The sequence below is a fragment of the Heptranchias perlo genome, chromosome 11, assembly GCF_035084215.1.
Source record: "Heptranchias perlo isolate sHepPer1 chromosome 11, sHepPer1.hap1, whole genome shotgun sequence".
NCBI lineage: Eukaryota > Metazoa > Chordata > Chondrichthyes > Hexanchiformes > Hexanchidae > Heptranchias > Heptranchias perlo.
This window is the reverse complement of record NC_090335.1, coordinates 64,338,588-64,361,250: the sequence shown is the minus strand read 5'-3', so window position 1 is coordinate 64,361,250 and position 22,663 is coordinate 64,338,588. Positions and strand designations below refer to the sequence as shown.

The 22,663-nt window shown below is 41.3% G+C and overlaps 1 protein-coding gene across 2 annotated transcripts in view; it reads right to left on the bottom strand.

The window, feature by feature from the left end:
- Window positions 1-22,663, bottom strand: part of dop1b (DOP1 leucine zipper like protein B) — a 110,368-nt gene that overhangs the window by 41,309 nt on the left and 46,396 nt on the right. For both annotated transcript variants that reach the window (XM_067993267.1, XM_067993269.1), the window contains exons 6-17: window positions 19,680-19,778; window positions 18,235-18,358; window positions 17,327-17,436; window positions 16,771-16,885; window positions 14,623-14,737; window positions 14,022-14,141; window positions 11,608-11,716; window positions 6,580-6,801; window positions 4,522-5,170; window positions 3,555-3,826; window positions 2,646-2,798; window positions 475-575 (exon numbers count right to left, since the gene is read on the bottom strand). In XM_067993267.1, coding sequence (XP_067849368.1) covers window positions 475-575; window positions 2,646-2,798; window positions 3,555-3,826; window positions 4,522-5,170; window positions 6,580-6,801; window positions 11,608-11,716; window positions 14,022-14,141; window positions 14,623-14,737; window positions 16,771-16,885; window positions 17,327-17,436; window positions 18,235-18,358; window positions 19,680-19,778 — 2,189 coding nt within the window. The remainder of the gene's footprint in view (window positions 1-474; window positions 576-2,645; window positions 2,799-3,554; window positions 3,827-4,521; window positions 5,171-6,579; window positions 6,802-11,607; window positions 11,717-14,021; window positions 14,142-14,622; window positions 14,738-16,770; window positions 16,886-17,326; window positions 17,437-18,234; window positions 18,359-19,679; window positions 19,779-22,663) is intronic.

Sequence of the window (22,663 nt, the reverse complement as noted above, 5' to 3'; positions counted from 1 at the left end):
TCATTGAAACATTTGGAGTACTTTCTGTTTTGCTATTTTTCCAACCCATTTTTTCTTCCGTGCCCCTCTTGAAGGTGTTGACTCTTGCTGGAGCATGCTTCCAATCTTACCGTCAACACTACACAGTGACTGTTGGCAAGCTATTTATCCGAGCACAACCGATCGCAATGCCATCCTTATCTGACATCCATACATATACATTTTCCAGTATGAGTATTTGGTTAGTGAGGAGGAGCGGGCACTGTGGTTAACATTCCCCTCCCTAGACCAGGACCACCAAACTTAAATTGTAGCATTTCCCGTCCAACAATCCCACCTCCCCAATATTGCTGGTTGAGACTCCCTTTTTATTTCCTGGATGTTGATGCAAAGCAGCCAACTGTCTTTTCACCCCATCCTGACAATGCACACGGGAACATTTTCCTTTTAAAAAGGAAACTTACTTTCTTTGAACTTTCTAGATTATGACATTACCTATCAAATGAACGAGTGGAGAAAGATGTTCTGTTCCCCTGAATGTCCCGGGTAAAATGCCACAACACCGAGAACCGAAAGAGTGTTTCCAATCTGATTCCCTGTGTGAGAAAAAATAAGCATAAACAATGGTGAACATGTTAGCTTTGCTCAACAACAGAAGCATTTCGATTTCATTTCAATTTGAGAATTCAAACCCACCAACAGCTCAGCTTCCAACCATTGAAACATATGATTCTGCAGAATACATTTCCAAATCAGCTGAAGTAAAGATTTTGGGAGTGGTAAAAGATTATAAGTGTTAAGAACAAGGTTTGTGCAGTACAACCATGATCTGATAAGAAAAAACATTTTGTTCCCCTCGTTCGTTTTCAGGAAGACTTAATGGGGTAGAATTTCGTCCGGGACAGTTTTGTGGCCCAGACTTGACTCTGCAGAGGCGGCATACATCTGAATCAAGAGGCCCAAGGCCCGAACAAAATTGAGCCTTGGGCCTCATTAGCACTTTATGCACGAGCTGCTGGCTTATAGTCAGTAAAATAGGATACATTTCCGATATTTCAGGATTAAGTCTAGACTCTCGAGGCATGATTTTAATCAAGGGATTTTCCCCACATCAAGGGAGGGGAAAAAAATCTGAAGGACAGCACTGCCTGGTTTGAGTGGAATGGGTATAGGCCTAGGACTGGGTCAGTTGCTTGATGTGAAAGTGAGGAGAAAACATTCTTGTTTTTAACAAAGAGGGAGTCTTGCTTTCATCAAGTGGAAGGGAGGGGACATGAAGCACACTTGCCTGCCTCACTGTGGAAAAATAGCCAACATCCACTCTCCACAATGGCACTACCAGAATGGGGACCTTAGAAAACAGGGAATCAACAATCTGTATCCCACTGCTCTGTGATGTGCCATTGGTTTGTCTTGCCATGCCATCTTTTGTAATTTGAATACAGAGGATATGTTAACGGTCCCATTGTATAAATAGGGAGGCATGATGTGGAGATGCCGGTGATGGACTGGGGTGTACAAATGTAAGGAATCTTACAACACCAGGTTATAGTCCAACAGCTTTATTTGAAAATCACAAGCTTTCGGAGGCTTTCTCCTTCGTCAGGTGAGTACTCACCTGACGAAGGAGAAAGCCTCCGAAAGCTTGTGATTTTCAAATAAAACTGTTGGACTATAACCTGGTGTTGTAAGATTCCTTACATAAATAGGGAGGTACAGTACTGCCTATGTATGCATCAGCACAAGGACAGAGGTTTTCTTCTTAAGTAACAACCTGCTGATTAAACCATATTATAAAAGGTGCATTCCAAGGTTGCATGTTCCCTCGGTTATCTGATGATTAATTATGAAAAAAAGTCTTCTGTTTTTGTTTAATTAGGAATTTCAGGCCCACGGTGTTCAAATATTAAGAGCTGAGCAATTTCTGTTATTTCTTTAAGAATGAAAATCCCAAGTAGGTTTCAAGAAATGAATCAGAGATGAAGAATCACTCATCTGAGGGTCAGTGTTGCAATTCCTTCCACAGACAGAGTCAGACTTTGAAATAAAAACAAATCTGTGCAAGAAATGGGCTTATCGGTATCTGAAGAAATAGAACGTGAAACCAAAACAGCCCCAAATAGTAAAGAACAAAATCTAGACAGACATTCACAAGCAAAAAAAAGTCAGTACTTTTCTGGTAGAATAAATTAACGAATGGTGAACGTTAGCTTTGCTTAATAACCGTACCTCCCCCAACATAGGGTTTTCTTGTGAATTTGACATTTAATATTGCAAGAATTAAGGAAGCAAATGGAACTGGGGGTAAAATTCTACGTTCATTCTCCATTAAATAATTTACTATCGCTCAATCTGCCTGATTGCCTTGGAATAATATACATTCAGCTTCAAATCAGATAGAAACTAAATGCAACTGAACTACTTTTTTTTGAAATTTCACAGTTCTTAGCATATGAAGCAACATTACAACAAAATCTATTGAAGCCTCTGGAAAAACTACATAAACAGAAAAAACTAGTTTAACTTTCAGGTTTCTTTTAGTTATTTGTAACAATGGCTCATTCTTCATTCTTAATGTTAATGCTTACTGAAAATTTAGTTTAATTTACTCATTGTGTTTGAGGAGAATGAAACAATAATGATTAAAAAAATAAAAAGAAACCTACTTTATTCTTGTGAAGCAAGGCCTGGCAAATAATGTCCTCACAAATGTTGGCAGATGGGGCAAGGCAGTGCAATTTATAGAAGAGTTCAACACAGGTGATGTGGTGCTCCCTGCTCTCCTTATTAAGCTGGTTCCATAGCACATGTGCAACCCTCTGTTTTTAAGAAAGTTAATATAAATACATATTTGTAAAATCCAAAGCATAAAAAGTTATCCAGTATTTAAATACACATTTTAAAAATATATATTCACAAAATTACCTGAATGTATTAAGGCTCCAGAGGAGAAACAATCTACAAGGACAGAGCAATAGGACTAAATGGATAGCTATTTTGGTGAGCCAGCATAGGCCTCCTGCTGTGCTGTACGATTTTGAGATTCACTGAAGGGATGCCCAGAGGCATAGTAAATCAACATTTTAAGAGAGTGTGAGAGAACGCACCATGGACTGGAATCAACACAGGTTTGATCAGTTTCTGATTTGCTCTCCACGTGGAGTGTTAGAGACTTTTTCCCCCTCAAAAGGAGGGAATGTCATGTCGAGGCTGGCAGCCCCACACACAGCTCATTTGCAGTGATCTAGAAATAGGCCACACCCAACCTCATGTTGCACATATACACACAAATACCCATCGAAAAGTGCTGAAGCATTTTTCAGCAACTTTGTTGTTTCTCTAGTGTCTCCACAGTTCAAGAACTTCTCAAACGTATTAGAGAGAGACAGTTTTGTTACTATACTTATTTACCGTGTTCTAGTATGAATAATCGATAGAGAAAAATAAATTGTGTGGCGCTTTTAATTCAGTTTTCACAGTTCAAGTGGACATAGTACAAAGATTTTATACAAACTTGTCACAGTTGAGCAAAATCACCGACAAATGTGCTAAATAACATCGCCAAAGTAATGTACCTGATAAAAATTGGTGTTCTCGGCAATAAGCTTCAATGTTGCTGGTACAATTGGCGGTACAGTCATCATCTGCAACTTCCCAAGGAATGGACTGTATTCGGAAGTTTTGTAACGCTTGACTTTGTCTTCGATAACAAGTGCCAGTGAGTGGGAGTGATTGATGATTTCCAGCAAAGTGGAGATAGCTACGTTTTGCACGTGGCAATCACTGATGCAGCAAGACAGAGTCATCAGTGACTTCAGCCAGAGAGGAAGGCAACCATCACCATTGCCTGAAGGATTCAAGCACAGACAGATATACAGAGACATCTCATTAATAACAAAAAGCTTATTGTCAGAATGTTGCTTTAGTACATCAAGGACTGAAAGAATAATTGTTTCAAAACATAATTACAGCAGCAGCAGGGTGAAGAGTTATCCTTAGCTCAATGGTAAGGGCCAAGATCAGCTCAACTGCTAAAGGTGACTTGCAGTTCAAGTAGCCCAAGAAGAGAGAGGGCGATAAAACATTTCAAAAGGGGAGCACATCATAATCTACTAAAGGCGGAGTTGGTTGGTGTAACATATATCTGAGCCACACAACCAAGGTGATTCCAGGTTTAATTCCCACTCGGGGAGGCAGCGAGTAGGGATACTACAATTGGCCTCTGTGCTTGGGTCAAGGAGAAGAAAATCAGCCAAGGGTTTCTACTCGATCAATTACCAGCGACCACTGCTGGAAAGTGAGCAAGGACAGGATTGGACTTGGGCCAAACATCAGCAGAGTCAAATAACCTGGCAACACTCAGTTTCCAGACTCAAACATGAAGAAAGGGCATCTTTGGGTACTGGATTGCGCTGATGCCCCTGAACCATACACCTGCAGGAATCAATGTTTTGAGAAGTGGTGAGATTGGAAGGGGAAAAGGGGGGTAGAAAATGGGGAGGGGGGGAATTCATCCTCATCAAAATAAAAACGCTAGCTTACCAACATCTTGGAATGCAGACAAGTAAAATATTTCAATCTCTTCAAAAGAGAGATACACGGGAAAACTGCTGCACTCCAGCAGAAGTTGACAGGTGGCAGCAAATGCCAGTCTGCAATCTTCTGTCACCTCGTCCACTTCCTGCAGCATGTGATCAACGTCCCAATTCTCTTCACCCTTCACATTCTTCTCAGCGTCACTCTGCATGAAGAAAACCCTCTGTCGTTTCTTCTGTTTTAACGTTGACACACGAACAGTGAAGAAATCAGACAGCATCTGTTTAAACTGTGGCAGAGTGATCTGCTTTTTGTCCCACGTCTTCCTTCCTCCTCTGGTGCCCATTTTCTCATCTTCTCCCACGACACCCTGTGCCTGATAATTTGTCCCAAAGATGTATTTTAACGTAAAGTGCGCTAGGAGCTGCTCTATATTCTGCACTGCCGTTTGAATGCTTCCGTTGCTCTTCCACACGCTGGTGTTGTCAGAAGACACTCTTGGGTTGCTGTGATCCTGGGATCTCTCTGACAACAGCACACTCAATCCTATTCCACTGTCTTCCGATCGTATTGGAGGGAAGATTGTATCCACCCCCTCTTCCGGACTGTGCTCTGCATCAGATATTGTTTCACTATTTTCCACCCGTATGGGATTCTGAAAGTGCACCATTAATAAACATTGGTTATCAACATTAAACAAATATACACACTTTGGTTTGTCAAATTATAAGTAGTCTTGCACTTATATAGAGCCTTTAATGTACTATGAACTTAAATTTAGAACAGATTGATTAGGAATAGCATGGATTACAGAAAAGGAATATGCGGGAAAAAAATCCCAATTAAAATAAAACATGAAAATCAGCCAAAAAAAGTTCTCCTAAATTCATAGTTCAATGTGAAGTTAATATTGGTTCTAAGCATTAAACAAATGCATACACACGGTTTGTTGAAATATAGTAAGACTGCCTAATGAGTGCTGCACAACAAGGATACTTTTTTGAATTCTAGGTAGGTTACATTTCATATTTAGATCTACATTTCCCTACATTACAACAGTGACTACACTTCAAAAGTACTTCATTTGCGGTGAAGTGCTTTAGGATGCCCTGGGGTCATTCAAGGTGCTACATAATCACAAGTTCTTTCTTTTTTTCTTTCTGTTACACACTTAAATGTTGAGTTGGAGGAAGGTATGATTCATCCAAGACTTGATGTTGGCATGGAAGCAGGCAAGAAGTCTAGAGAATGATAGAGAGGTAGAGCTGTGAAAGCATGAAGTGAAAGGTGACCCCATGATTTTGGATCCTGTCGCCAAGAGGAAGCATGAAAGAAGAGGCTGTGGATATATTCTTGTGGGGGCGGGGGGGTCTACGGAATTGACTGTGCAGGGGAAGAAATTCACAGTGCTCATACGCAGCGACTAGAAATCATTGATTTTGAAATTGTCATTAAGGGAGTGAGGAGAGGAGTTGAGGGAAATTTCTTTATGCAGAGGGTTGTTGGAGTGTGAAATGTTTTTCCACAAAGTATTTAAGGGAGATGTCAATGCATCTTTTAAAAGAGTGGATAAATATTTGAAGCAGATGCTGAAACTGGACTATAGGGTGAGCGCAGAGCAATGAGATTAGTTTTAGATTGCTCTAACAAAGAGCTGGCACAGACATGAGCTTAAAGGCCCCCTTCTGTGCCACAAACTCCTATGGTTCTATGGAGTACCATGCCATGTGCCTTCCCATGCCTCACCTAAGCTAGCATTATTCAAGAAACGAGCGTTAGCAGGCTATTCGACTTCAGGTGTAAATCACACAACATCTAATCCACAATTCCTCACTCGACATCTACAAAAGTTCATTTTGAGCAGAGGTCATTGGATACTGAGAGAGAGCAGGAACCATAATGGATACTTTTTTTTTTTCTGTCCATAACCTAGGGACGCTGACACCAAATGTAATGCTTCCACTACCACCCTGGCTGAGATCCGCTAATTCGCATATACCTAGGATCAAACCATGGAGCTTGCTGGCGTGACCACGCCTTCCCCCACAACAGTCAGAATCGTACCTCAGCTAGTCTTCTACTTTCCAGCTCAACTTCTCGTTCGCTCCGTGCATCTGTGTCCATGAATGCTGCAGGCAACTGAATTTTGCTGAGTGTCTTATAGCACATCTTCAGACTCTTTGTCAGTTCTTGCAGACTCAGGCTCTCCATGTGTTCCATCAAACATTGGATAATGTGACACAGCATTTGTGGAAGATACTGGGTCTGAATTTCAGAATACAGCTCCTGAAGACAATGAATAGGTTGCATTAAAAATTACTCCATCGCAGATGATAATAAACATAATACATTTTAACCAATGACATGTATATCATGGGCTATACCCAATCCAAATATAAGGCTCGAAGTTTGAGAGAAATGCTCCTTTATCTCCAAACCTAATTCAAGCAAAACTTCAGAATATTCATCTCCATGATTCAACACTGGTCTGCTTCTCCCACCTCCCGGCCCCCCAAGATACACATTATATACAGACACTTTAATCTCATGTCTGATTTATGTTATGTGCATGATAAATGACAACTCAGTCCTTGAATGAGGCCTTTTTGAACTATAGCAATCTTCAATCCACATTTTTAAAAAAAATATATAATGAACCATTATTCTCCATCATGGGAGTTACCATGTTAATAAAAGAGTAGAAAGATAACAGACTGGTCATACCTTCTGAAGACAGGTCCATGGAGTAAGTCAGTGTAAATAAACGGAAAGGCAGAATTATACGCAATTGTTTTATTAGCTGCATTTATGTAAATGTATCTGGTTTGCCCACAATTCACATTGGTGCATTCCTTTAAATTTATCTTCATGGGAAGGCTGATCACTTTCCCAAAAGGAGGGCTAGAGAAGAAATAAACCTGCCTGTCCCTGGCTTAAGAATTGAATAACAAAAATAGATGGTGCATAAAATTTATTTGTAGAGTAGAAGCAGCTAAACGCAAAGAATGTACTTTTTGCTAAATTTTTTAACAATACCATCACCATAATCAGTTAGCCAGTCCATTTATGCACCAATAATTTTTAGTTACTATCTTGAACACAGAATTATTTTTACCCAGGAATAAGAACCAGTGGCACCTAAAAAAAATTAACATTTGTTAACCCTTTGAGAACTACAGTAACATCTCAGCACCATCACAATTAAGTTACAATGAAGTCAAATCCAAGAATAAATGGAAATATCTGCGCATTTGTTCAATTCAATTTTCAGCAATCAAAATTACATTTTTTTTGCAAATTTACTGGTCGAAGACCAGCAGGCACTGAAATCCGACAATCCGGACTTCAAAAAATTACAAGTACACATAACTAAGAAAAGTAAAGACATCACATTAACTTTAATTTATTACAAAGCACATTTTGCGATCAACACATCCGCCGAAGTCATCGCAGAATGCAGAGTAGGGCATTAGTCAGCAGCATGTGGCTGAGGAAGATGGTCTGATGACGGAAATCATGCACAATTCATGCAAGTAGTTTTAAAGAGAGGTGCACCCTGCACCCTTCATTCACTGCCGCAGATTTTATTTTTGGATAGCAATCATTTATTCCCCACCCCCCCACACCTTCATTACGTTTGAGATGATCAATTTTCTTCTCCATTAAATCTTCTTCCAAATCTTAATTTTACTCCTTTGTTTTGGAAAACACTCACCCCTCCCCACACACATTACTTTTCAACAGGAATCGGTCTATTAGTTATTGTTGCATGAATTTCATTCTGAACTATCACCCCCTGCAGTGGATGTGCCATTAAAGCATTCAAAAGGAATTGTTATCAAATGTTGGTTCAGTAGTTTGAAGGATCCATGTTTGCAGTAGGAAAACATGAAAAAATGACAAAATGGCCTTTTTCATTCCGAAATTCTTGTGTCCATGCCACTGTGGTACTTGGACCAGGGATATTGTTGTAATGTCACTTCCCAGCCACTGGTTAATGCTAAGCAAAAACTGAAGTTCTACTGCTGGTGCCACCCAGTGTCTGGAATCAGGTATTACAACAATATAATGAACCGCCTGGTGCCAGGAATAAGGTACCCCACAGCCCTACAACAGAAATTCACAACCACCATTGGCACAACCACCATTTGAGGCAACTGTATCTTTCTAGACCAACATACACAAATCTTTGAAAGTGACCGGACAAGTTGAGAAGGCTGTTAAAAAAGCATATGGGATCCTGGGCTTTATTAATAGAGGTAGAGAGTATGCGAAACCTTCATAAAACACTTTTTTAAAAATTCGTTCTTGGGATGTGGGCGTCACTGGCGAGGCCAGCATCCCTAATTGCTCGAGAAGGTGGTGGTGAGCCGCCTTCTTGAACCGCTGCAGTCCTGTGGTGAAGGTTCTCCCACAGTGCTGTTAGGAAGGGAGTTCCAGGATTTTGACCCAGCAACGATGAAGGAACGGCGATATATTTCCAAGTCGGGATGGTGTGTGACTTGGAGGGGAACGTGCAGGTGGTGTTGTTCCCATGTGCCTGCTGCCCTTGTCCTTCTAGGTGGCCGAGGTCACGGGTTTGGGAGGTGCTGTCGAAGAAGCCTTGGCGAGTTGCTGCAGTACATCCTGTGGATGGTACACACTGCAGCCACTGTGCGACGGTGGTGAAGGGAGTGAATATTTAGGGTGGTGGATGGGGTGCCAATTAAGTGGGCTGCTTTGTCCTGGATGGTGTCGAGCTTCTTGAGTGTTGTTGGAGCTGCACTCATCTAGGCAAGTGGAGAGTATTCCATCATACTCCTGACTTGTTAGGCCTCAGATGGGCACCACACTTTAGGAAGGATGTCTAAGCATTAGAGAGGGTGCAGAAGAGATTTACTAGAATGATACCAGGGATGAGGGACTTCAGTTATGTAGAGAAACTGGGGTTGTTCTCCTTAGAACAGAGCAGATTAAGGGGAGATTTGATAGAGGTGTTCAAGATCATGAACGCTTATGATAGGGTAAATAATGAGAAACTGTTTCCAGTGGCAGAAGGGGGTAAGAGAACCAAAGGCCAGATGAGGAAACTTTTTTTTAAAAAAACGCAGCAAGTTGTAATGATCTGGAATGCAGATTCAATAGTAACTTTCAAAAGGGAATTAGATAAATACTTAATTAAGGAAAAAAATTACAGGGCTATGGGGAAAGAGCAGGGAAATGAGACTAATTGGATGGCTCTTTCAAAGAGCCGGCACAAGCACAATGGGCCAAATGGCCTCCTCCTGTGCTGTACCTACTATGATAATAGGGAGGCCAGAACTGTTCACAGTACTCAAGTGTGCTCTAACCAAGGTTCTAAACAAGTTCAACATAACTTTCCTGCTTTTCAGTTCTATCCTTCCCAGTGCTTTGTTGCTTTTATTTATGCCCTTATTAGCCTGCCTCATACTTTGTGATTTATCTCTTTGACTTACACTCACCACTGTGCTCACACCTCCACCCCAAGGCCAACAGGTGGAAAGAAGTGGGTAAGGTGGCAGTATAGTTGGGCCACAAGCAGGGAGAAGGGCTATAAGTAACTTTTTAAATAAAGTGAAAGTGCAGATTCACTGATGTGACACTGCCATTTTCATACAGGTTGTGGAAGCTAGGGGAAACCAGAGGTCCAATAGAACATTCAGGTGGAACACGATCCGGAAGCATGTGCACTGATACACAGAGAGTCACAGAACGAATCTCTGTGATTGACAGCTCTGCTTGACAATGAAAAGGAGGGAGAAGAGGTGGCGCAGTGAGGAATCTAATGACAGGGGTGCACCAATGGGTGGTGCTGGGAATGGCTCATGCAGGGTTCATATGGTACATAACATTGTCGTGTACATCATTTTGTCAGTGGTTGTGTCACATTAACCGATAGAAACACTTGCTGCCACTGTTATCTTGCACCTTTGGACAAATGGTACGTTTGATGCCTGACTATCACCTTTAGAAAAGTTTGCAGAAAATCTTTTTTTAAAAAACAAACTAAACAAGGGAAAAGAATGATGACAGATGATGGAGAAAACTAGCTATAACAATGTTCTGAAGAAAATGCACACATCTTGAAAACGGATTACATTTCAATGCTGAGAATTAAACAAATCAGACCAACTGCAAATGAGGGGCATGCAGGCTCACTCCCTTTTCCCTGTCTCACTACACTGCAAAAATCTCAGTATGGAAGATTTGGCAGTCATTCTAAAAGAAACCTGTGATGTGATGAGAACAAAGAACATACAGCATGGAAACATCACAGTAAATGGGCAAACATTTATTTAGCATATAACAAAGTTTACTCATATAAATTAGAGCAGCAGCATGTGTCAGAATAGAATTGAAATGTGCAACAGATGTCACATTATGAAGTATTTTTAGCATTGTGCCACTCAATGACAACACACTAGAGCACCAACATAGTGAGCTCCTGAACGTTGGACTGCATGCACAATCCTACAACTAAACTGCACTTTTGTACAGAAATGCCAAGCAGATGTCAGGCATCTGTCCCAGAGAGATGGAGGCTGGGGTGGGAAATAGCAAAAATCACCATCAACTGCTCGCCTGATCTTTGAACAATAATTATAGGCAGACTGCTCAGCTGTTTGGACATGGGGACATGGGGACATGTGTGACCTGCAAACATTTGATATTTATGGACACAAAATAAGGAGTTACATTATGAAACACCCTCAGAAATGCCAAAAACTAAAATGATAGTATACCTTTATAAAAAGGAGCTTGCACAGAATACACTGTAGCATCAGCCATTTGGTCCTTATTGTCCTAGCCAATATTAATCCCTCAACCAACATCACAAACAGATAATCTGGTCATCATCTGGTCAAAAGTACTTCATTGGTTGTTGGGATGTCCTGAGACCATGAAAGGTGGTACATAAATCCAAGTTCTTTCTTTATAATCAAAATAAGAAACTTCAAAAAACACCCTAGTGACACTGGAGGCTGACTGATTAACTATCACAACATGCAATGAAATCGAATTATCTGTGAAACAGAGAACCATTCAATTCTTTTCGCACTGGGAAAAGGTTGATAAGTAATACCGACTTACCAGTGGAATGACTTCTAAGAGGAACACCAGCAGACAACAGAGTTCTTGAACAGTGGGAGGAGCACTTGGACCTTCCTCCACTATGTGGCTTATCTGTTGAGATCTGCTCCTGTAGATCAGAGCATCATCCATGATTCCTCACATTATTTCAACAATGGCACACATTTCATAGATGGGAGCTTCAAACAGAAGTCCAAAGATAATTTTTAATGGTTGTGTACCACTTTCTTCTTCACAGTCACACGAGTTACAGGATGGTTGTTATATAAAAAAAACATGAATACCAACTATTTGGAGAGCAATGACAAACATGATTTTATTTTTAAAATGCTATGGAGCGTTCTTCCAATGGCCTAAAAGGTAAAGCCCTAGTGAAGTACACAGAAGCTTCTAGGATTAATTCCTGGTCTGTCTTGAGTTAGCCAATTTCAGCCAAGGTCACAACTGAGGTGATACAATGGCTTCCACGCTCCAACAGCCTGCCAACAGTCGAGCTTGGACATGAAGAATTTCTGTTTGGGTAATGTACCACAGGGTTGCTGCCAGCCATAAAATGATACCTCAGAAGTCAGCAGTTGCTTGGGGGAGGGGAGGGGAAGAAAGCAGGCAAGAAAAATGCCGGTGGTGAAAAAGGATGAAGATGATAGAATTTTTTTTAATGATGCAAAAACAGGCCTTTACTATTGCTATTTTGTACATTATCCAAGTTGGGATGATTTGCTCTTTTTTTTCTGACATTTGAGTCCCTTTGAGCTCTTCTCATATTTTGGGGAAATCCCTCCTATATTAGTCAGAGAGGCAACCAATTATAATTTTCCCCAATGACCGTTGAGGTGCTGGCTGTTCACTAAGCAGCAACATATTACAAAGTCACTACATTATTCAAAAGTAGCTCATTTTATATATGCTGAGAGTTTGAAAGATGTGTTAAAGTACTTTATAAATGCAAGTCTTTCTTTCCATTCTGCAACCAAAAGTTGTCTGTGAGCCCTTCCCCCACGAGTGAAACACAGAAAATAAACATAGTAACAGTCAAGAAAAAGAATGACATAAATATGGTCTGTAACTAATGCACAAACAAATTAGCTCCAATGTTTACAATGTTCCGCAGCAGCATTCCTTTACCCTGCAATATCTCTACACATCCATTCAATCCCTACATCAGTCCTACACTGGTTCCTTGCCACTGATTTCTGACGAAAGGTCTTCAACCTGAAACATTAACTCTGTTTCTTTCTCCGCAGATGCTGCTTGTCGTGCTGAGCTTTTCCAGCATTTTCTGTTTTCACTTCAGATTTCCAGCATCTGCAGTATTTTGCTTTTGATTGAGATCCCATGTATCTTACACGATAAAGACCACTTGTTTCCACCTCTGATACATTGTTTGTTTTGGCCCCTATCTCTGCCCCATAGCCAATGAAACAGTTACTTATGCCTTGGTCACCTCTAGCCTCGACTATTCCAATATCCTTTAACATCAAAAACATCCAAGGCGTTTCACAGATGGGTGTAAAGAAAACGGACACTGAGCCAGAAAGGGACAGAATAGGAGAGGTAACTTAAAGCTTGGCCGAAGAAATGGGTTTCAAGACGGTGTGTTTTTTTTTTTAGGAGAAGACAAATGGAGGTTTTAGGAGGAAGTTCCAGAAAGAAGGACCCAGGTGGCTGAAGCCTGTAACACCAATGGTGAAGTGAAGGGAGGGAATGCACAAAAGTCTAGAATCAGTATCGGGAGTGGCGGGGGGGGGGGGGGGGGGGGGGAGGGAAAGAGAATACAGGGCTGAAGAAGATCGTAGCGATAGGTTGCTGCAAGACCATGGAGGGATTTGAAGATAAGGGTGAGGATTTTATATTTATTGCACTGGGGACATGGAATGTCAGCAGAGACTGGGGCATTGGGCAAGTAAGACTTTAGACAAGACCCGTGTGGCAGGAGTCTTGGATAAGTTGAAGTTTATGGAGGATGAGAGTCAAAATAGGACAGCGTTGGAGTAATCAAGGCTGGAGCTGACAAAGGCACGAGTAACGGACTCAATGGCAAAAGGGCAGAGGTAGGAGCAAAAACAGGCAATGGTTCGGAGGTGGAAGCAAGTGGCCTTTAGGATGGAATGCACAGGGAGGTCTGAAGCTCAGCTCAAGATCAAGCAGGACACCAAAGTTGCAAACAGTCTAGCTCATACAGAGACAGTGGTTGGGTAGGGTGATGGAATCAGTGGCAAGGAACTAGCGGAGGATTGACTCAAGTATACATCATTTCTTGTACATAACCAAGTTACCCTTCAGCTCAGCTGGCACTGAATCACGAGTGCGACCCTAGGCCCACTGGTAAACCTTACAATAGAATGTAAATAGAGACATAAAAATACCAGGTTAATATTATTTTGCCACCTGAATATTGCACACTCCAGCTTTACCTGATGCAGTCTTCAAAAAGCCAAGTCATGTAATCCCACAGGTAGTCCGTGCTCAACGAGCTGATCAGCACATTCACAGTTTTTATTACTTCCGATGCATTTTTGTTTTCTTTCATTTTGCTGGGGAGGGAAAACACAATTGCATTCACGATTCTGGTAGGTCTACAGAATCAATTGACAAAAATATTTAGGAATCAGACAGGAGAACTAAAAATCAAAAAGGTTTCGGATAAAAGAGAATATTAAAAAGAAATGTCAAGTATTTCAACATATTTGCAGCTAGCAGGTGAAAAAGAAAACAGTAAGGCTCTCAAGAATGTAAAGATCCCAAAATGGCAAAAATTAAGTTACCAAAGGGTAGCCAATCTTTAGCAAAGTAATTTTTTCCCTGTATTCAAATAAATGGAAAACAGTCTAGCATTCATAGGAAATTGCAGAGTTCAAACACACACACACAAATTGTGTCAACTGGTGTTTCTAGCTCTAAGAGAGTATAGATACAGACAGACACAAACACCAGTTGACATAAGAAGACATTTTCATCTTTCAGCTTTGTACTACAGTTTATCCACCCTTGTTCTAGCAGAAATATCATCTATACCTTATGAGAAGACTTTCATTTTGGCTTGACTGAACATCTGAATCAAGCATCTCTTTGCAGATGGAGTAAAAAGCTCTGATCACTTCAAGAAGCAAGTCCCCAATGACCTGAGGTCCTATAAAAGGGACATAGGATATCTTGTATAAGTGATATTAATTGCAGCAACCAGCAATCTGCTCGAGTCACACCTTAACAGGTCAAATGTAAAGGAGTGTACACCCCAATCATGACATATTTTCCCATTTCTCTCACCTCCGTTGCAATCCCAATCTACCAGCAAACCTCCCCACTTACCTCACTATGAAACAAATGGTGGTGACATGTATTTCCTCTTACCAATATTGCCACTCCACTTCCTTTCTTACCTTTTCTATCCCACCTTTTCTATCCCTCCTAAATATATTACATCATGATACGTGTATTTTCCATTTTTGTCCCGTTTGCAACCAGGTTGTTGTTCATGCTATTAAGTCTAGATCTTCCTATAAAGTAACTGCCAATTTACTTCCCACACTCAGGACATTGCAATACATGCATTTTAACCATTTTTCTTTTGACACTGCTCCTAGTCCCATTATTTTTGTGTCTAAACTGCCCTGTTGATAACTAATCAATTTGATATTATTCCTCTTCTCCATATCCCTCATGCTAAATTGAATAAATAGATTCTCTTCTATTTTTCTCTTCGCTATTAGCTGGTTGCTTTTATTTTCCCAACCCCCCCTATCTTTCCTCGTTTGAATAACTCATCACTGTTTTGCCAGTGCATTTGCATCATCTCCGTTAAATGTAGCCCATCCTTGCGGAATAGCTTTCATTGGTCATTGAACTGGTGCCGTTGCCCAACAACGTGGAATACCTCTTTCTGACACTACACCGTTAGCCATTCATTGATTGCTCTAATCTTCCTCTACTTCCCTATTCTAGTACATGGCTTGAGATGCAATCCTGACATTACCACCCATGAAGTCCTGCTCCTTGCACAATCTTTTCTGGTCTATTGATATATTCCTTACCCTAGCACCTGGGAGGCAACAATGCAGCTGGGACTGTCAGTTTAGCCTGCAAAAGATCATATCAGCCCCTATAACTATTGAATCCTCTATCACAACTGCATTTCTAGCTACGTTGCTAATGTCCGTCCCTTGAGCCATCTCTTTCTTGTTGGTATCATTTAGATTTATTTGATGGCCCTGCCCAGAACCCTCATTTTCCCCCACAGGAAGCTGCAGCTTCAGATCTGTTTTGAGTGTATAACTTGCTCTGGGGGTGCCTGTTCTAACCTTTCCTTCCTGCCTTTCCCTGTCCCTCAGTCACCCATCTTTTCTCCTCCATCGTCTGCTTCCTATTCTCATTGGTGTGACTACGCTCGCAAACAATCACTCCAAAAATTGCTCTCCCTCCCTGACGTTTTAGATTGTCTCCATGTCCTTCTCAAGGTCTGAGATTCCGAGCTCGATTAATGACACTTCCAACAGACGTGACCTTTCCTTTCCACTAGTTTCTTTCCCTCCCCCACCACCCCATTCTGTCCTCTCCTGAAGACATCAAGGCATCCTGGGAGACAATTCCATTGGCAGTAGCAGCCATCTCATTCCTCCTTCAGGTGAGAATCTGGTAAATGAATGTTGGGCCATTGATAATCAGAGCAGAGTCTAATTTTCCCCTCATCTAACATTAAACATATTTTCCAATAGTAGTTACTGTATAATTAGGAAGGGTAACTGTAACCGATTTCCCCCTTCTCTAGTCCAGAAACACAAACAAATTGCCAAGCTGCCACTGATGTATTGTCCAAGATCAATCAACTCAGCATTGACCAGAGATCAAACCTGGGGCCTTACTGTTGTGTGGGGGTCAGGGCCATGCCAGTGAAAGATTCATTCATTTATCTATCTACATTAATAAGGATGGGCAATAAATGCTGGCCTTGCCAGCAACGCCCACATCCCATGAACAAATAAAAAAAAAGCTGTTATGCCTATTAATCCATTTTAGAGCTACAGAAGAGATAAAAATGGAAGGCACATGTTTAAAATTCACAACCAAGTTTATTTCACTTCTACAGATTTTTGCATCAACGGCTAATGAAAATCATTCAACATTCAATGAAAGTCCCTTCAAGTGAAGGTATAGTTTCTAGTTTACCTAATTCAGGCTTGTCAAGTAGACTTATCAGAATACGGAAAGGTTTCTGGTGCGCTTGAGGTCCATGTTCCTGGTCCGGCTCAGGATTCACCTGTTGCAAAGTTCTTATCAATGCCTGTAGATTAAACCACATTGCTTAGAAAGCAGCAATTAACACTTCATCCTCATTATTACATTCTCAGGAACAATTGTAACAAAGATGATTAAGGAAAGTTACAGTCCTTGAAGAGCTCTTTTACCTGCACCTTCCCTCCAATGCGATAACTACAAGACCCTTAAGATGCAATGCTGCCCAAACACACTGACTTGCTCTAGGTATCTGTGCACGTCACAAGCAGTATGCCAACCCCACGTCCAATTATTTGACATGCTATGTAAATATATGTTTACTACTGTAAAAGAATTACTGCTTTGTTTTTCATACTTTATTAAAAAAGCTAACTAATTACAAAACAACATTCTGAGTTGAATCATGTTAATCTGTAACTTCATGCAGATGAAGTGTGAACCCAAATTTGACAGGGTCATATCAACAAACTTCCTTAAATGTACTTACTCGAACTAGCAAGTCCCTGGAATGTTTGTCAAAATAAGTGCTGGCATGATCTTCAGGAATAGTGGAGAGGTCTGGGTCTGCAATCATGATGCCTCCTTTGATATCTGTACCTAAAAGGATCAACATGAGCCATTATTAGGAAGGCAAGGAGAACATAAAAAAACATTAGCAATTAAATCTTTGTTTTATTGGCTGGTTGCTTTTATAGAGATTACGTTGAAAAGATTCTATCAGAAATATCATTTGAATCTGATATATTGAAAAAGGTACGTTTGTTATATAAAGATGATGCAAAATGCCAGTTGAGATAAAAGTATTTCAACTTAACCTGGATAATGTTTATAGAATAAATTGGGTGTCAATGAATTTACAAGATCATGTTCAATTGGGGATTTTCAGGACACGTCATAAGATCATGACATCCAGAAACTAGAATTATTCATGTTTTTCCAAGGTTAGACTCCCTCCATTTTTCTCCCATTTTCTCCCATTCCCTGGTCTCCCCCGGCCACACATCAAATCAATGCCTAATCAATGACAATAATTAAAGGCTTGCTTTGAATTTTCAGTTACATGCCAGGCTTCCACAAAGTTACTCTGAATTGGCTGGCAGGAGATACAAAAGTGTGGCTCACGGGATGACACACCAATTTTTCCCTTATCCCCTTGATGAAGAACCAGAGGTCTGCTGTACATTTCTTCACAACCAAGTCTGGGAACTCAAGTGTGGAGGATCACAGGTACAAACCCATGTCCTAACAGTCCAGGAAAGGCCTTGGACAAATCACCTAGCTGCCCTCACAGTCAAAGAAACAAATGAGCTGAAGGAGCGATGAATAAAAAAGTTCCTTTTTAAAAAAATCACAGTGCGCAAAATTCAAAAAAGATGATACAAGTGTTTTTTATACCCAAGAGCCATGCATACAGACGTCTGTTCAAGGACATGTCTCTCCTCAATATGGTGTGGAGAGCAGCAGAGAGAACGTGCACCATGTCCGCCCTGGTCATTGGGATGACAGAGTTATTTGGATCCTTGAAAAACAAGAAGAACTATCAACTACAAATGTTAATGTAAAAACAGTCAGTCAGTCAGGCAACTGAAGCGCAGACCACTCTGTTGTTGCACTTAAATATTTTTAATTTATACCATTTTAATAAATTAAACAAGCTTCATAAATGCTTTCAATGTTGATTAGAAACAAAGAAATTAAATTCATACAGCACTTCTGAAATGCCTTCATCGTTGTTCTGTAGGCAAATATGGCAGCCAATTTGTTCAAAGCAACAGGAAACAGACGAATTCAATGAATCAACAGATAATTTGTTTTTGGTGGCATTGTTTAAAGGAGGAATGTTGGCTAGAACATTGGGAGGCCTGCCTACTCATCTTTGAACCCTGTCATGAGAGCTTTTATGTCCTTTTGAGCAGGCAGATGGAGCCTCTGTTTAAGGTCTCTTCCAATAGACTGCACCGATGACAAAAGAGCAGTCTCTCAGCACTGAACTGAAATGTCAGCCTAGATTATGTGCCTAAATCCACATTGGAGCACGAGCCACAACTTCTGACTCAAAAGGTGACAGTACTATCAATTGAGCCAAGCTGACTAATATACAGGGACTTGAGATAAACAATTGTTCATCATTTTTACTCCTTGAAAATAATAGCAATGTATATTTTAGCTCAAAGTTCACAAACTATGATATTATTGCCCAGTGTACAACTGATTGAGGCAGCTAATTCAGGGTATATTTCAAACAAATCACGTCCAGTCACAAGTGTCTGATGCACATTCAAAATAAAGGTTTGAAACCAAAACAAACAAGCAATGCAATGTGCTCTTATTTGGTTCATACCAAGTCTCTTTCAATGCCACGAGGTCATACAGTATGGTTTGACTTGCCCACATACCAGGAAGCTCCATGAATCTACTGGTCATCTTCCCATTTAGCATGGTAGACATCAAATTCTTGAGGCACAAATTTGAGCTGGATTCAAATCCAGGTTTCAGAGGTGAAAGGATACAACTGCGTCAACCTATCACTACAGACACCCTTGTAAAAATGGTGCATAATTCACACTTCAATGCAGAGTATTTCTTCTATAAACGACCAGCCATAAAGTACAACTTGTGCACCAATACTACCAACCATTTACAACCCGGATAAAAAAAAGTCAAGGGTGATTCATATATTAAGGTTTACAATATCTCACACACAATTGCCAGTCAACTCTGCTGTGAAGCATGGCACATCCTTGCAAGTTAATCTGCTTTAGAATTATTGGAAATAAAACACAAACAACCAATGCAATGATCTCTTAGCAGATTTGAAGATAGATATGCTAAATACCTACCAGGCACGTGCAAAGCGGAAAAAAGTAAAGTAGAATTTCTAATGTGTTGCGTTGCACAAGAACATTAGAATCCTGCACCGAGGCACATAGCCCTTTCACCTAGAAAACAAAATAAATGGCAATGAATTCTCGATCGTCTGAGGGGGTCGGAGAGGAATTTTCCAGATTTCCCCCCCCCACCCCCGCTTATTAGCCCTGGGGCTTTTCTGGTTTTTTTGCATCTCCCAGGAGATTACTTGGCTGCCAGGGGGTGGGGGGGGGGGGGGGTGGCGGTGGCGGTGGCGGTAGGAGGTAGGAAGGGTCTAGTCATGATGCTCCGAGCATTAATGCTTGATGGGCAGGAAAAGACAAGCTAGTCTATCACTTTTGTATGTTCATATCAACATGGCCAAGTGTGCACACCCCACCCCCTTCCCCTCAAGATAAAAAAAACGTGCAAACATCCTGGACCCCATTTCCCCCCACCCCCTGCTCCTCCTGTCTCACCCTCTTCCAGTGATTGTACAGAGGTGAGAAAAATGAAAACAATTCTGTTTAGTTACATATCACTGGTGTTAAAGACCTGTAAAACCCCTTCAGATAATTTCTTTAAGACTTGATACTTAAGCGATTTTCTTTTTGTACTCATCAAATTGAGACATTTCAGTTATACATTGTTATCAAGTACCCCCAGGTCATGTATAACACAAGTCACATGCAGAGTAAGTCTCACACTGCTCCTGCTATGTCCCCTCTGAGCCTTAACCTCAGAAAAGCACAAGTACAGCATCAATGTGAACCCTTCACTTTCCCACAGCAGCCATCCTTATGGCTTGGTTATCAGAGACTGTTAATTTAATGCTAAATTAAAGCCAATGTTATAACAAGGGCATCTGCCCATCAAGAACTGAGCTGAGAAGGTCCAAAGTCACTGGGGTAAGGAAATATTGTTCCCACACAAATTCAGCAATAGTGGTTAAAAATACACAACCATGCTATCTGAGGCAAAAACAGCAAAATGAACCTGTATGTTTGAACATATCAGGCAACCACATTCCAGAATCAAGGAACAACGATAGGTGGGCCCTAGTACTGATAAGGGAACCATCTACGAGTCCACATGTATTTTTGATATATAACTTTTGCTATCCTTATATGAGCACCTTTTTCCCTTCTGTACTATGCAAGCAAGTATATAGTAATTAACCATATAACCGAGAATCTGTCAAGCTTTACAAAAACCCTTCATTTCCCTTAACACAATTAAGGAGAATATGAAATTGCAGGCATAGCATACAAGCAGTAACTATAGCTACATTAACTAGTTACTCAGTCATGCTCACAAGATAAGGAGATATGAGACAATGAAGTCTTAGTGCTAACAAGACAGGGAGTGAAAAGATAACAGGGCCAAGCCGCCAGCTTCGGCCTTGAAGAGAAATTACAACAAAATAAGTTGAAGAGGCAGTCCCTCTAGTGTTGGAAGTCAATGGCTGGTCAACCAGAGGGTAAGACATTTTGACAGCCACTCAATCACCCCTTGCCCATGAAATATAGAGAAAGGAAGTGGGCTGACTCTTCCTTTGTCTAAAGAGATACACGATGCTTCATTGGCCACCTCGCCCTTTAGAAAGGCCCCGATAGGGTAAACACCTGCGTCAGTAACAGCCCCTGTGCCGTCCCCCAAAAGTAGCATTAAAAAAAAAGAGCCCTTGCTTGAATCAGGTTGTAGAGGACAGAAAAGAAGGTACCTAGCAGGTAAAGGAGACCGTCGATGCCATTTGGCAGAACATCTCGTCGCCAGAATTGACCAACAGGCATCAGGATGTAGGATGGATGGTGGTGCAACAGGCCCTCTTAGTGCAGTCCTTCCGACACGCACAGAATCACAGCGCCGCCGCGAGCTGCCCTCGAGACTGCGGCGGGGAGGAGACCGTCGTCCACCTCCTGATGGGCTAGCCCTTCGTGCAGAGGGCGTGGAGAGAGATGCGTTGGTATCTGTCCCGGTTCATCCCCAACTGTTGGGTAGCAGAGGGCGCTGTATGGGCTGTCCCTTGGGATGGACATAGAGACAGATATTACCTGCGGCTGAAAGACCATCAACTCAGTGGAGGAGGCCCTTTGGTCCGCCTGAAACCCGCTGGTCTTCCAGCTGAAGGAGCTGTCCACGACCGAGTGTTGCTGACTGGCACACTCCAAGGTCCAGGCGTACGTGCTGCGGGATGCACTGAAGCGAGGTGCAGCCTACGCAAAGGCCCTATGCAGAAAGGTGACCATATAAAGCCACCCCACAATGTATTGTACAGAATGTATTAGAAAATATGTATTGTGTTTTAAAATTGTAACAATGATATCATAGTGTATACGATCTGTACTGTATTGCTTTGAGCTGCTGTGCACTTCATTTCAACTGTGTGTAAACTGCTTATTTCATAAAATTTAAAGATGCAAAGTATATTTTGAAACGCAAGAGAATGAGAGTTAGTGTGAGGGAAAGTGGAATGGAGTCACTGCCTCTATCCAAAGAACAACAGGGTAATATAATTCTCAATTGCGCTTTATAAAGTACTGCTTAAATACTGAAATGTATTGATTCTTACTTGTGCTAAATAAAGTCATAGGGCTATTAACCATTATGGTGTCAGTCTCGAACATTGAATGGAGAGTCAAAATTGACTACACTGGGTTTTAGTCCTCAGCGTCTGAACGGTGATCTAGCGGGGCAGATCACGTGACCTTCCACAAAATCTGCATGACTTTCATTCCAATAATTTCGGAGATTAATTGTAATGTTCACACTGCTGCAGGAGCTGAGATCGGCTGACTTCCTAGAATCAGAAAATTTACAGCACAGGAGGCGGCCATTAGGCCCATCGTGTCCATGCCAGCCAAAAATGAGCCACCCAGCCGAATCCCACTTTCCAGCACTTGGTCCGTAGCCACGTAGGTTACAGCACTTCAGGTGCACATCCAGGTACTTTTTAAAATGAGTTGAGGGTTTCTGC